The sequence below is a fragment of the Gymnoscopelus microlampas genome (assembly GCF_963454915.1).
Source record: "Gymnoscopelus microlampas genome assembly, chromosome: 16".
NCBI lineage: Eukaryota > Metazoa > Chordata > Actinopteri > Myctophiformes > Myctophidae > Gymnoscopelus > Gymnoscopelus microlampas.
The window spans coordinates 43,274,372-43,290,959 of NC_139953.1; the positions used below are offsets into that span (position 1 = coordinate 43,274,372).

Below are 16,588 nucleotides of genomic sequence, written 5' to 3' on the forward strand. Positions count from 1 at the left end.
ATTATTATGCTTTTTTTTTAGAGGAAAGGTTCCGCTTACTTTATTTTAACACATGCTCAGCTGAACACTTCAACTAAAACAATAAAAGGTGTATTAGTTTACATTGTTTAAGTTGTTTTTTCCACCAAGTTCAAGTTGGTTAGTTTGTTTTAAATGGAGAATGGTTTCGTTGACTGTCACTGTCACATCTCTGCCCGTGAGTTTGAAGAGGTAAGCTAGCTGTTGTTGACAACAACCTGTCAGCCTTCAGTTGCAGGCTGGTTGTGAATGATGATACCGAAAATGGCAGATCTACAAGCTCTTGTGAGCTTGAAGATCGCCTATTTTTGGCGCGCGCCACCCGGTCCCGGCGTATGACCGAAGTATAAATCAGTCTAGTTTCCCCTCTTCTGTCCTCAACTAGCCTTGAATCACAACACGGCGGTCATCTGTCATCATCATGAGTTCTTGGATGATGTTCAACCTGGTGTTCAGATTTCAAATATGAAGTACTAACCCCATGTCCACGGATGTTACAATTATATACGGCTTCTCAGAAATATCCGTATAGTCCGTATTTTTCAATAAAAAGCATTCTAATCAGGTGTTCTAATCCGATTGGTGGCCTATTTTTCTCCGGTTTCAACTACGTGACCCTATCGGTTGAGAGGTGTATTGCACTCTGATACATTACAACTCTATGAGGAAAATGGCCACCGATCGGATTAAAATGCTTTTTATTGAACAATACGGAAGATACGGGTTCTTCTTAGAACCCGTACATAATTGTAACATCCTTGGCCATGGGGTAAGCACTTTATATTTGAAATTTGAACGTTTAAGTAGATGTAGGGACCGAAAAGGGAGAAAGTGCAAACACTATTTGTAAGATCATCCAAGACTGTCATTTAATATATGATAGTCTTGTAATCAAGGCTAGTCCTAATTAAACATGTCATTCACGTGTTTTCTTATTCTTGACTGATGCAGTTTAATCTCAGTTGTTATCCATTGTAGTTTAGCCTTAATAGCCTATATGTATATTTATTAGATCAGATGTTTATTTTATTGAAAAAATGTGTATGCAAGGCAACAGCACATTTCAACAACTAGACAATTCAATGTGCTTTTCATAGGACAAGAAGAAAATACAATTATACAATAAAACATAGCAGATACATAAAAATAAGATAACAGCATAAGATAACTGATATGTATGTTGTTATTTTTTAATAGATACAATATTTGTATTATTAATTCTGCTCTTCTACATTTTATCTTTGGATTTTGTTTTAACTTTTGTGCTTTATGCTTTGATCAGATCAGAATAAATCAAATGAATGAACCTGTTCAATCCTCTGTCTGTAGGATCTAGAGGAGGTGATCCAGAGGACCACAGAGGTCAGTGTTGATCTGTTGTTCTGGAGGCTCAGGAAGTAGTCTGCCCTGAGTTACTGCAGTGTTTTAAACCATTAAAGGGATAGTTCAACCCCAAAATGACATTTTTTTGGTCATCAAATATTTTTTGGGGGTGAACTATCCCTTTAAGACGTGAGGCTGATTCTACAAATGTCTTCTAAATCCTAACAGTTTTCTGAAAAACCTGTGTCTATATCAGTGGTTCTCAAACTCTTTCATGTCCCCCCCACCATCTCAAAATAGTTTGTTCCAGGGACCCCCAGAAGCAAAGACTTGAGTTAAAAATATTTGCTTTAAAATAGTATACATATTCAAAGATTTGCACTAATTGTCGTGATTCTTCAAAAAATAGAGATCTACAAGCTCCTAGCGCGGCACAAAGTGATGCACTATGAGCTTGTATAGCTGATATTTTTGAATAGCCAAAGTATAAAATATGTTTAAAGTGATTGAACTGGCAGATCCGTCTGGACTTGATGGGACACTGTATTAACATTTTCTTCTGGGGAAAATTGCAGATTATTTCACATATCACAATAGTGATATTATATTTATTATATAATAGAGCCCAACTGCTCTTCAAAATCGTGTGTGTGTGTGTGTGTGTGTGTGTGTGTGTGTGTGTGTGTGTGTGTGTGTGTGTGTGTGTGTGTGTGTGTGTGTGTGTGTGTGTGTGTGTGTGTGTGTGTGTGTCAATAGGCTGGGGTGCAGACCCTGGTTGCGGTGACAGAAGAGGTGGGTGAGTTCGAAAGAGTCCTCCAGCTCAGTGACAGGTTGGTACCATTCATTCACAGTGGATGTCTTTGTGCTGTTGCTTCCTCTTTACTCTTATCTAGAACACTGAGTGAGAAGTTAACAGTTCAGGCTGTTCCTCCAGGACACATGGTTACAACATGGATTTGACCTTGCTGTTGTGCCACACGTACAGCCTGCACCTGCTGTCTCGTACTCAATACCAAGACACACGTTTGCAAGGCCCCTAACGTCCACAGAGTGACCGTCTATATCAGCAACTTTTTCTAAGCAGTCTGTTAGGATTTAAAGTTCATACTGGAGCCACAAACCACCAGGAAACAAGGTTGCAATCAAATATCCAGTTTATTTAGCCAGATATGATGGAATAGTATGACAGTAGGTTTTCATGATGATGCCATGGTTCTAAACAAAGACACAAAGAAACACATTATAATATCATGCCAGATAAAATATCAAACATAAATATGGCCTTTAAATTATATTATGCATAAAGGTATATCATCAAAATAATAATAGGCCAAGTATTTACTTCATAATATTAAACACATCTAAATATCCATATAACTCAAGTTCATCAATTATTCAATATAATCCACATCACTAGAAGTAAAACACTGGAACTTACATTATAGCAGGTTTAACAGACGCGTGGCAAACATCAGTACATGGGCAGCACACGGCAAACACACAGGCCGGCCGCATGTGTTTGGAAACAAAGGACAAGGGGAGAAATGGGAATCCAGTCCTGCTTTTATAGTGGGAGGAAGTGAGGTCACCACCACAGGTACCAGTCTGAATCCCATTGTGGTGTCTCCTTGTGGAGCGGAGGGGAAATGAACCTTGCAGCTTCTGACACAGTCGGTCATTTCTCACCTTTTATTTGATGTCTTCACTTTGACTGGCAGTTCTGCCTTGGTGTCTTGGCAAATGCCAGGATGAAACTCAGTGGCGTGCACAGACATTTTGAGGGGCAGGTGCTCAAGTAAATTATACTTTTTTTTTGTTTACTTGGTCTGCTCTTTTTTTCCTCTACACCTATACCTCTTTGCCAAAAATAGCCGATCTACAAGCCCACAACGCCTCGCAGCGCGAGGCGTTGTGGGCTTGTAGATCTGATATCTTTGGCTAAAGTTCTCCTCAGAAAAGGGATGCTAGATTTCGAGTGGTTATGGTAAAAAGAAAAATCATATCACATAAAGATTTGGCGGACCCCCTGTTGAAGAACCCTGCTGTAAACTGGGCACACTTCAAAAGGGCACTTCTGGTCAAGAGGGCAAAGGGCAGGTGCTCTAGCGCCACCTAGAGTCTATCTGTGCACGTCCCTGATGAAACTCATCAATGTCTCCCCTATAAGAATGCAGTCCAGCCCCCTAGCAGGGACCCCCCTGTGTCTATACATTTATGGAAGGATGCCATTGCTTAAACATGGAACTTTATAATTCTGTGGGACATAATATGCTATATAGTTGTTCAAAAGTTACATAGTGCTGCTATAAATAAAAGTTGCAATACGACAATGTAGAAATACTGTTTCAAGTAAAAGTCCTGCGTTCAAAACTTTACTTGAGTAAAAATATTGTTACTAAAATATACTTGCAGTATCAATCGTAAAAGTCATATTATTATTAGTAATGACTTTAATGTATTAAATCACTTTAATGTTGCAGCTGGTTTTACTTTAATTACCTTATGTGTTGCTGGGTAGATTAACCTATACTAATACTTCATAATTTATCAGTTAATGTACGGCATGCTTTGTATTAATAATCTAAATCGGCAAAGTAACTAGTAAATAATTGTAGTGGAGTAAAAAGTACAATATTTGACTCTGAGATGTAGTGTTGTAGACGTATCACAAAACGTACGTGTCACAAAATAGAAATACCCAAGTAAAGTAAAAAGTTCCTTCTTTCAGTTACTTCCCAGAAAGTTCCCACCAATTAGAGCACTTGCTTGCTTTACATTCATAAAAATGTGCACACACTTGAGTTGTCCAATTCAACTTCTATTATTGGCCACTGGGCGGCTCAGTACTGTACTTTGGGGATGAGTGCCTTTCTCACAGGCACAGAAAGGTTAGCTGTTGGGAGAAGGCAGTGGTGGAAAGTACTTAAGTACAATTTTGAGGTATTTTTTACTTTACTGGAGTATTTCCAATTTCCAATACTTTTACTTCTACTCCACTACATCTCAGAGGCAAATATTGTACGTGTACTCCACTACAATTATTTGAAAACTTAAGTTACGTTACTTTGTAGATTTTGAGTATTATTACAAAACAACTTCAGACCTATATACTTTTGCAATTTGAAAATAACCAATCTACAAGTTCACAACGTGCCACAAAGTGACGCGCTGTAAGCTTGTAGATCTGCTATTTTCAAAGGATTTTTTATACATTTTATACATTTGAAAACTTGTGAAATGGGACCTTCTGCATAATGAGTACTTTTACTTTTGGTACTTTAAGTTCATTTTGATGCCAATACTTTTGTACTTTTACTCAAGTAAATTTTGAATACCGAACTTATACTTGTAACAAGTGACTATTTCTACAATAGGGTATTGATACTTTTGCCTAAGTAAAAAAACAGGTGAGTACTTCTTCCATCGCTGGGAGAAGGGAGAGTGTTTATCATTCAGCCATGTTTCTCCCTGCTGGTATGCTGACATTCCAATAATAGGAGACATTCCAATCATCACAGACCCGCTGTTTCAATACCTCTAGTCTGCTGCCACACCCACTTATAATAACATAATGCATAAGAATCACACACATGCTGTTTTTGGGAACTGGGAACTCTGCATCAATCATAACACTAGCATATTGCGGGGGGGTTGGGGGGGGGGGGTTGGCTTCCTGTGGTATTGGCTGTCGAAGGTTGCTGTTAAAAGATGAAATATCCACCTTTAAAAATGAATAAAACTGTCCCACAAATCACAAATTAGGACTTGGTCATATTTTCATTTGCTTTAACCCATCAAGTCCTGAGGCCGATTCTACAAATGTCGTTTTCTATACAACTCACAAGCTCATAGCGCGGCACTCGGTGCCGCGCTATGAGCTTGTATATCTGCTATTTTTGAATAGCCAAATAATAAAGTGTAAAATAATGTTTTTTTAGCTCAAATCAAAACAATGACACAGATGCGTTCCAGGTCTTAATGGGTAATCCATGTGGTTAACCACCTCCTCCACCCATCATTCACGTACTGTAGGTACCCAGGTCTGGTGGCACCATGCCTGGGCCTCCATCCCCTGCAGGCCTGTGGGAGCCCAGAGCAGCGCAGCGTGAAGCCAGAGGTACATTATTTAAACATCCTCTCACCTTTCTGCTCAGCAGCTGTTTGTTTTCACTTCACTTCTTCTGGGAAAGCAAAGAGAGAAGTAATGACATCTCTTTTTGCTCAGTGGCGTCCCAGGTAGAGAAAACATTGGTTCTACACAACACATGCAGGGTTCCTCCTTGTGGTGTGAAAACATTACAGCCTGATCAATGCCAGATTCTTTTGTTCGATGCTGATCCCGTGTTAGGAGAGTTCTAGACCACTGATTATTACCGATGTTTTGACATAAATTCAATTTGAAAAACCTTTTTCTTTTAGAACATTTAATTGTAACTTTTTAAAGGGCAACTTTGTTTTTTTACAACCAAGGTTTATGTTTTAGATTGTAATTAAAGTAAGTAAAAGATGTGTTATTATTATTTTTTTTACTGCGTTTTAGCAATTTTCGCGATCTTTTTTTACAGTGGGCGGGGGCATTCTGCCCGGTGGCTAAATATGTATTTTTTACACAATAACCCGGCGTTTTCTTTATTATTAATTACAGTAGCTCTTCTAGCCCCCAATAACTCACATCTGGCCATCAAAGACCACAGGACCGTTTTTATTGTGTAAAAAAGGCATATTTAGCCACCGGACAGAATGCCCCCGCCCACTGTAAAAAAGATCGCGAAAATTGCTAAAACTATAGAAAGCAGTCAATGAAAAAAAAATAACACTCGTCTTTTATTTATTTTAATTACAAGCTAAAATATAAACCTTGGTTGTAAAAAAACAAAGTTGTCCTTTAAATGAATGAAATGAAATTGTGTCCAATCTGTATGGTAGAGTATGTTAATACAATATAACTTATACAATTGGGGTGGTTGTATTTTGTCTCCCTGCTCTTCTATTGAGACATTTAGATCGTGTCAAAGGTCATGTCTGACCTAGACACAGGATCTGACTCGGATTTTGACCTGATGGTCAAAGATTCAATGTATCCCCCGAGCAAGCAGGCAGGCTCCATTAGCTCAATGGTAAAAATGTCAGCACTTGCGCAGGAAAACGGGTTCAAATCCGGGGTAGAAGAGGAAAGTTACATACAGTAGTGTGCAGATTTGACATAATTATATTATATCAATTATATAATTATGTATTATGTAAACTTAAATATTTAAAAAGGACATTAAGTTTGATAAGTAAATATAAATATAAAAATACAAACTGAACTTTGTAATTTATTTTTATTTTATTGAACTACATATTCAGAATTTTTCGGGAATAAAAGCTGATCTGCAAGCTCACCACATGTCTTGTGATTCGCATTGTGATTTGTGTTTAAAAGCAAAAACAAAACAATATGCCATGTTTCCAGGACCTGGAGTCTGCACTGCCACTCTTCTACAAACACAGAGATCGTCTAGTCGGTGTCGGAGAGGTAACACGCGCGCGCACGCACGCACGCACACGCACACGCACACACACACACACACACACACACACACACACACACACACACACACACATGAATTCTTGAAGGCTGCCAAATATGAAAACTATAAGTTTACAGTTGTACCCCAGTTGCGACATGGTCTGCTCTAGCAGTTGATACTTCAACACTTTAGTTATAAAGGCTTCTTCTAGGCTGTGGTCAAACGTAGCCAACCTCTAGAATGAGAACCTCTCTACTGTTCTCATCAACAACAATATCAGGGGTGTTTGCTGCTATATCAGAGAACATTGAGACATCACTACACAGATTGAACATACTCGGCTTCACGTGGAGTGCTTATACAGCACTGGTGCAGGTGACCTGAATGTGTAAATGATACTGTCTGCAATCAGATCCACGATTCTATCATGTCTACAAATGTAAAGCCCTCTGTACGCATGACAACCATTGAGGATGTGGGCCATAGTTTCAGTAATCTGTGCACACACACACACACACACACACACAGTTGCCCTATCTTCTGCTGATTGTTACAGAGTAGGAGGGGAGAGGTATTTCACCACATTGTCATCTGTAGAAGAGTAAAGCCAACTCCATTGTCTACTCTAGATTAGGGACATTCAACAGACCACACCACCATCAATACATGTCATTGTCTGTTCACAGCTTTGTAGGGCTGCAGCTATTGGATATTTTCTTATTATTTACATTTAGTTTATCAACAAATTGATGCCCTGTTTCACACTTTGAACAACAGTGTCACACAGAAATAGTGAAAATAGCTGATCTACAAGTACACAATGTGTAACATTGCTATTTCTGCTATTTTGTTGCTATTTGCTATCACCTATAATGTCAAGAAAAAAAGGGAACAAATTTGAAATTTGACCCCAACATCTGTTATTCTATTTTTTTTAATTTTTCTTTAATAATCAATCTCATCGATTTGTATGATTAATTGTAGTTTGGTTTCCCCATTACTTTACTTTTCTTCATTAAAGGGTCACCAAACTTTCCTGAATAGTTGCCTCCATGGGCTGCAGGCTTGAAAGTGTGCAGCCCCTGAATTGGGACACAGCTATTGACTCAGTGTTGTAGACCATAAGTGCCTTAAAACGTCATAAAGTTTACTGTTTATTACTTACTACTTGATTACTTATCTCGTGCAAGTTTCAAGTCTGTATGTTCATTTTCGTATACTGTACTGAACTGAATGGAAAATCAAACAAACCATGGTACAGTATGCTTTGGAAAATGTCAACAAACACCAGTATGGTATGGGACTATGGGCCTTTAGTGATAACAGTTGCGCTTGCAAACACACACACACACACACACACACACACACACACACACACACACACACACACACACACACACACACACACACACACACACACACACACACACACACACACACACACACACACACACACACACACACACACACACACACACACACACACACACACACACACGTGGCCCGACCGCATTAGTGAAACAGCACAAGACTGTAATGACCATTTTTTTTGAGCATCAAGAGGATTAAACTTGTTAAAAGTCTAACTGGCCTCCTAAGCCCTTGTCATGTAACTTCTTAAATCTCTCACACATCATTTCTCAGGCACACCGGCTGCATCCATACTCTTTCCTTCACAGACTGTCCCATACACACATCCTCTCTCACTCGCACAATTCCTTCTCTAATGACATAGAACCATCTAGAGACTGTCTTATCAAGGACATGAATGCACACACATACGAAACATATCATTTGTCATCATATCATCCCCTCCTCTTTAACACATGCTAAGAGACGGGCATTAAAGAGCCAAAGTCAACCAGCCTGGTCCCTAACCCTAATTATTGTTATTTAAAAATATTTGTGAGGTTTGTAGGGTGATAGGAAACTGAGGGCGGAGAGGGGGGATTAACATGAAACACATGTTTCTCTCTGGATACATAGGATTATGTCTGGGTGACTGGGTTCCATGTTTCGCATAGGAATGTGAGTGAGTGAGCGAGCGAGCAAGCGTGTGTGCGTGTGTAATAGAGCAGGGGTCTTCAACGTTTTCAGGCCAAGGACCCCCTAGCTGAGAGCGAGATGAAGCAGGGACCCCCTCAATAACGTATAAAATTGTGTTTCAGATTCAACATTTTTTGTTTACTTGGTCTGCTCTTTTTTCCCTCTACACCTATAGCCTCTTTGCCCAAAATAGCCGATCTACAAGCTCACAAGTGAGCTTGTAGATCTGCTATTTTTGGCTAAAGTTCTCCTCAGAAAAGGGATACTAGGGTTCAAGTGGTTAAGGTAAAATAAAAACTCCTATCACACAAAGATTTGTCGGACCCCCTGTAGTAACTCTGAGGACCCCCTAGGGGCCCCGGACCACCTGTTGAAGACCCCTGTGATAGAGAATGAAATATGGGGTTAGTAGTGTAAAAGCACATTAGACTCCCTACAGCCTCCACCCAAACAATATCTGTGCATGTATCTGTGAGACATGTTGTGGGTGGTTACAAAACCGGTGCAAATAAACCTTTTTCCTTTGGTTTCATAAGGAGTGTCCTTTTGTTCTGTGTCCCCCATGGTTCCAGATAGGGCTGGATTTCACTCCATGGTGTGCACCCACTGCCCAGGACAGAGAAGACCAGATGGCTGTCTTCATCCAACAGCTCCAGATCGCCAAGGAGCTGGACCTGCCCGTGTGAGCAATCAGTTAACCCCAATAGAACAGGACCATCCGTAGCAATGTGAAATATTATTAGACTGTTCTAAACCACTGTTCTAAAAAGAGTTTTCTGAAAAACTTATGTTGCTGTATATACAGTATATATAGCTAAAATCTAAAATGACAGATGCTTTCCCGGTTTCAACCCATTAAGACCTGAGGCCGAAAAAAAAAAAGTTTTTCTAAATCCTAAAAAAAATTATATATATATATATATATATATATATATATATATATATATATATTCAAATATATCAATTTTTTTACGATTTTACAAAAATAGCAGATCTACAAGCTCGTAGCGCGGAGCTTGTATATCTGCTATTTTTGAATAGCCTAAATGAATCTAAAAGTGACACAGATGCTTTCCCGGTTTTAATGGGTTGAACATCAGTTTACTCCCACACCAAAAAAAAAGACATGCATGTTGGGGCCATGAGGGCTTCACTGTAAAAGATCATGTGTGTGCACAGCTTTCAACCTATCAAGTATAAATATAAAGGTTAATGCGGTACATCCAAATACATCTTCAGCCATATGAGTGCCAACCGCGATTACACAGTGATTATACACGGTGTAACTGTATGCTTAACGTATATATATATATATAGAGAGTGATATTTATAGCGTATATTCTACGGCCCATGCACTTCCCCATTTCCACTAAATGTGAAGTCTAGGTGTCTCCGAGCCATTTCTGTGTATGTTCTCTATAAGATTGTTCAGAGTGGCTACTGAGAATGAGAAATTGAAGAGTACAGGGATTCTGGCTCAGTCTCTGAGTTAAGGAACAAGTCGTTCCCAGCTCAGAGGAACTTTAGGGCACTGGTCCAAGACACAAGTGCAACAGCTAAACGTTGCTGAACTGGTCTTCCGAAATGGAAAGGTTGTCTACTGCAGTGGTTCTCAAGACTTCAGTTTTCTTTAACTGGGGACCCCCCCAAAATAATCATATTTGAACAGGGGACCCGCCAAAATAATCGTATTTGAACTGGGGACCCCCCACCCTGACAAGTACTTGGAATTGTAGGAGTTGAGGCATTACATTTTGTTTGACTGGATTCCACAGTAAAATATTGTGAAAATAGACGATCTACAAGCTCACAACGCCTTCGGATTTCAAGTCTCGGATATTTCATATAAAAGCAAAGATTAAAGCCTCAATCTGTGATTTCTTCACCTGGTTGGCTGTATGTAGAACAGCAGGAACAGTATTACTAAAACATCATCATTTTACATATTGTGTTTATTTAGGAAACAATGCTATTGTGGGAAGGGGGGGGCTCCTTTTCATACTGTTTCACAAATCGCACATTAGGACTGACATTTTTGCTTTAACCCATTGAGACCTGAAGCCGATTCTACATGTCTCCTAAATCTCAACAGTTTTCTGAAAAACGTATGTTTCTATATCAGTGGTGCTCAATCTTTTTCATGTCAAGGACCCCCAAAATTATATGTATTTGGCCGCGGACCCCCATCAAAATATTTTGTTCTAGGGAACCCCCAGAAGCAAAGGTTTGAGTTAAAAATGTTCGCTTTAAAAATATATTATGTTCAAAGATTTGCACACATTTTCATGATTTTTCAAAAATAGCCTAAAGTGTAAAATAATGCTTTTTAGCTCAAATCTAAACATGACAGTTCCAGGTATTAATGGGTTTAAGTTCATACTGGAGCCACAAACCACCAGGAAACAAGGTTGCAATCAAATATCCAGTTTATTTAGCCGGATACTGATGGAATAGTATGACAGTAGGTTTTCATGATGATGCCATGGTTCTAAACAAAGACTCAAAGAAACAAATTAGAATATCATGCCAGGTAAAATATCAAACATAAATATCATCAACATAATAATTGGCCAAGTATTTACTTCATAATATTAAACACATCTAAATATCCATATAACTCAAGTTCATCAATTCTTCAATTCTTAATCCACATCACTAAAGGTATATCATCAAAATAATAATTGGCCAAGTATTTACTTCATAATATTAAACACATCTAAATATCCATATAACTCAAGTTCATCAATTCTTCAATTCTTAATCCACATCACTAGAAGTAAAACACTGGAACTTACATTATAGCAGGTTTAACAGACGTGTGGCAAACATCAGCACATGGGCAGCACACGGCAAACACACAGGCCGGCCGCATGTGTTTGGAAACTAAGGACAAGGGGAGAAATGGGAATCCAGTCCTGCTTTTATAGTGGGAGGAAGTGAGGTCACCACCACAGGTACCAGTCTGAATCCCATTGTGGTGTCTCCTTGTGGAGCGGAGGGGAAATGAACCTTGCCGTTTCTGACAATGATGATGACGATGACTCCTTGTCTCCTGCTCCCCAATGCACAGGAACGTCCACTCAAGATCTGCTGCTCAGGTGACCATAGCAACCATGAGAGAACAAGGTGCGTACAGTATGGCCAGGTGTGAATACGATCATCGTTTCAGTTGTTCTCTTGGAGAGCTTCGCTAGAAGCTGAGAGCATATGGCAAGTTATGCCAAGTTATGTGGTGATTGGTTCCAGGGTCAGTCTAATTTCCTTGGTTCTCTCAGGTGTCACCAGAGCTCTGCTCCATAACTTTGCTGGGAGGCCGTCGGTGGGTCTGGAGGCCGTGAAGGCTGGATACTTCCTCTCCTTTCCCCCTGCCGTCTGCACCAACCAACAGGTAGGTGTGCGTGCGTGTGTGTGTGTGTGTGTGTGTTTATTTGTTTACTTAGGGTACAGGTAGGGCTGAAGAAACTCAAATATTGTGAAACTCTAAAATAGGGCTTAAGTGATTAAAACCAGGAAAAGACAACATATCACTATTACTACAAAAATCCCAGACGATTGGTCTCATATCGCAATCTCAATAGATATAAAATCAATATATTGTCCTTGTACTGTAAGTATCCAGGGACTGTGACTCTTTCCCCCAACGTTCTGCTGCTAAGCAGAAAGTATATTTTACACTACAAATATCTAACTTAGTTGTCCTATGTGTTTGTGTGGGGTTGGGATAGGGGTTTGTTTTTATTGTAGGTGTGGGCATGCACGTGTACATGTGGTTGACTCTGAGGTGCCATCTACTGCATATCAACACCATGATGATGACTATACACCTATCACATTCTACAATCTCACCTTTTTACAGCATTTTACCACTGTGTAAAGACTTCTGTAAGTCTTGAAGAGGCCATAAAGTCCTACACACATGTATTTGTATGCACTTACTGAACTGGACTGTCACGTTTTGGCTGAGGACACCTACCAAAGAGCAGCAATAAAGTTAGTGTAAAAGCAGTATTTTAAAGGGTTATGATTGCCCATGTACTGATTTTTTTTTTTTGCTTGCTTGACATGAACTGAACTGGCCTTCAGTCTGAGGGAAGGTGAGAGCCCAAAACGTCACAGCAGCACTCAGGTGCAATAAAAATACTCCTACAACTGGAGCCCACAGTGTGCGAGCGTTCTCTCATCAGTTTTCATGTTATATTTTTTCGCGTAGCACCTGCCCAAATTTGGGTGTGGATGTGCATGTCTCTCCTCCCTTTGTATTGGGTTTGAGGTAGGACGGGGCCATACAGTGATATTTGATATGATGATTTTATGAGCTTGTAGATTGACTATTCGTTTTTTCTATTTTTTAAAACATTTGGAGAAAAATAATGATATTGTCAAAATATCAATATTGAAGCATTTGGTCAAAAATATAATGATATTTAATTATGTCCATATCGCCCAGAACTAGTTTGGGGATTACGGTACATGTAATTGATACTGATTGTGATTATTACCATCATGTCAGAGAGCCAAGCTGATCAAGCAGATTCCATTGGAACACATTTGCCTGGAAACGGACTCTCCTGCACTGGGACCTGACAAGCAGGCAAGTCTTTATCATTATAATAAACCATATCACATAATAATTTTGAAATAATTTTGAAATAATATTTTCTAAATTAGCAGATCTACAAGCTCAAGCTGCAAGCTTGTACTTTGTATTTTTGAACATATTTGAAAAATATCACAAATGTTATGTTTTCAGCATAGATATTCTCTTCTGGGGGTCCCTGGCACAAAATATTTTAAGATGGGGGTCTGCGACCAAATACATATCAACTTGGGGGTACTTGACTTGCTTGCTTGACTTGACCACAGCTTTAGAAGACACGGTAGATACTATTTTATCAGGGCAATACTGGCTGTCTGAGTCTGGCATGTTGAACCAATTCACTGGACATTTCTGCGGAACATTTTCCAAAGCATACTGAATGTTATTAGATTTTGGAATAATTAACCGATTTACAGTAGCTGCATGGTTTTTAAGCTGGTCATTTGATATTGGTTAGTAAATCAATCTCTCCTCCAGGCTATAGGCTTGCCAAATTAATCCGGCTTTGAAATGCATTAAAACACAAACAATAACCTACTTGACAAAAACAAAATGCAGTCAGTTTCTGCACGTTGATTTTCATATCATCCAATCTAATGTATTTTAGCCATGTGGCATGTCTTATTAGATGAACAAAAAATTGAGTCAAGAATAAAAAATTAAAAACATTTTGAAGTATAAATTAGGTCTTTGTGGATAATCCTGCTTTGAACATCAGAGTAGCTCAGTAGTAAATGTATGGATTAGACATTATGTTACTGTTACTGTTGGATAAAGGTGTTCTTCTTTAAATGGCAGCTATTGATCTAATAGTATCTGTTTCCTGTTTGACCTGTTCCCTAGGTGAGGAACGAACCCCGGAACATCTTCATGTCGTGCCAGTACATTGCTGACGTCAAGGGCGTGTCGTCCCAAAGCGTTCAGCAGGCCACCACAAACAATGCATTCAGACTGTTCCCCAAGGCTAGGAAAATGTAACGCCATCGCACTTTATTAATATTAACATACACAGTAACACACGCACATCCATCCATCCATCGACGACCGCTTATTCCGGAGCGTGGGGGCAACAGTTCCAGCAGAGAGCTCAAGACTTTACTTTGCTGGGCAACATTAGCCACAAAGTTGTTTACACAAAGTTAGGTGCAGCTACTAGGAAAAAATGCTGTTGGTGTATACCAGGGGTCTTCAACAGGGGGTCCGGGGCCCCTAGGGGGTCCTCAGAGTTACTACAGGGGGTCCGCCAAATCTTTGTGTGAAATATATATATTTTTTTACATCAACCACTTGAACCCTAGCATCCCTTTTCTGAGGAGAACTTAAGCCAAAAATAGCAGATCTACAAGCTCACAACGCCTCGCGCTGCGAGGCGTTGTGAGCTTGTAGATCGGCTATTTTTGGCAAAGAGTTATAGGTGTAGAGGGAAAAAAGAGCAGCAAAAGTTTATCTGAAACACAATTTTATACGATATAGAGGGGGTCCCTGCTGCATCTCTCTCTCAGTTAGGGGGTCCTTGGCCTGAAAACGTTGAAGACCCCTGCTCTATTTTATTCTCTTTTTGCTATTTTTTTGCACTCTTATCTTTCTATCATTATTCTGTTGTTCTGCTGATGCTGCTGTATTGTCTGAAGGAAGCCAAACCAAAATACGTTTTACTCGTATGTACCTGTACACAAGATGTAACAATAAAGAACAACTTTGAACCCTGGGGGATACCGAGGTCGTTCCAATGCCAGCGTGGAGATATAATCCCCCCCCCCAATATGGTCCTTGGTCTGCCCCAGGGCCCACGCGCCCAGAGGACCTCCCTCCCAAGGGAGACTTCCAGGGAGCATCTGTACTAGATGGTCCTTGGTCTGCCCCAGGGCCCACGTGCCCAGAGGACCTGCCTCCCTAGGGGGATGTGCAGGAGAGCATCTGTACTAGATGCCCGTGAGATTGAGACTTGATGGGGAAACACATGGTTGAATGAACTGATGGTGAAGAATAGCTGTTACCAAGTGGGATTGTAGATCGGCTTAAAGTCAGTGAAAACCCTTTATAATGTCAGAAATGCAGGGAGAATAAAGGTGTGTTTTTTGTTCCAGGCCTGGATAACATAGGTGAAACTACAATTAAAGAAAAGGCAACTCAAAACTCAAACAACATAACTTTTAACAGAGTGGTAAGGTGTCAGCCTCTACCCATGACAGCCCATACTTATCTGAGCTGTTCCCTTTATATAGTCGACTCATACTCCACCCGTGGCCATCTAATCAACCAACCCCAGTGCAATAGCAATCCCCCCCAAGATGCTCCCCATGTATTAATCAGCTCTTCAGGCACCACACCCCCACTACACAGTTATGCTTCAAGGCAGCTTCCCCATAACAGCATCTGTGCAGATAAGCAAAAGCATTAGAATTCCAGTCACAGCAGAATGTGCGCTTTCTGTGGGACTGAGAATCTATAAACGTTTTAAGCATACATACAATGAATGTGTACTGCTGAACTTTAGGAAATGTGTCTGTCTGGCTGCTCTGTCACAATGGCATTGTTTTCTTATTGTATTGCTTTCACGTTGTAAATAAGTAAACAAGATATGACAAGTCATAATATAGCCGCCAGCGGCAGGCTTTTTTTGCCCCAATACAGTCTATCACAGTAGAACCGAAATAGCAGAAAATGACTACATTACCCATGAGGCATTCTGAACGTACAACGCGTCCCCCTCTACCATTAAGTTACAGTGTCCAAGTTACAATACACAAAATACACCAAAATAATACTTTTCAATGGACTACTTGGGTAGCACTGATAACATTAACCACAGTAAGGTTCATAAAGTTTGTAGATGAGATGTTTACATTGTTAGTTCAGTCACGGTGACGACGTTAGCATTAACGTTAGCCGCATGCTAACACTAAACGTCCGTTAGCTTAGCAACACGCTAACGGCTCATATTAAGTTGGTTTGGCTAATAATCATTAATCCCAACTAATGCCAACACAGTAATGGATGTAAACGTTCACAGACATGCTTTGGACATTATTATCAGGTTGCATTATGAACCAGCAGTTACACAATACAAGTAGCAGGCCATGCTAGCAGC

General features: G+C 39.9%; 1 protein-coding gene across 2 annotated transcripts; it reads left to right on the top strand.

Annotated features, from left to right (window-relative positions):
- Positions 1 to 28: 28 nt before the first annotated feature.
- tatdn3 (TatD DNase domain containing 3) lies at positions 29 to 14,609 on the top strand. 2 transcript variants are annotated; one of them, XM_084081899.1, is made up of 10 exons: positions 29 to 210; positions 1,348 to 1,380; positions 2,098 to 2,171; positions 5,374 to 5,458; positions 6,797 to 6,859; positions 9,473 to 9,582; positions 11,971 to 12,026; positions 12,176 to 12,288; positions 13,411 to 13,491; positions 14,341 to 14,609. In XM_084081899.1, exons 1-10 carry the CDS (start codon positions 154 to 156, stop codon positions 14,473 to 14,475), a joined length of 807 nt encoding a protein of 268 aa, XP_083938025.1. In that variant the 5' UTR covers positions 29 to 153; the 3' UTR covers positions 14,476 to 14,609. The 2 variants fall into 2 exon arrangements, with proteins under 2 accessions (XP_083938025.1, XP_083938026.1); XM_084081900.1 differs by lacking the exon at positions 13,411 to 13,491.
- The last annotated feature ends 1,979 nt before the right edge of the window (positions 14,610 to 16,588 follow it).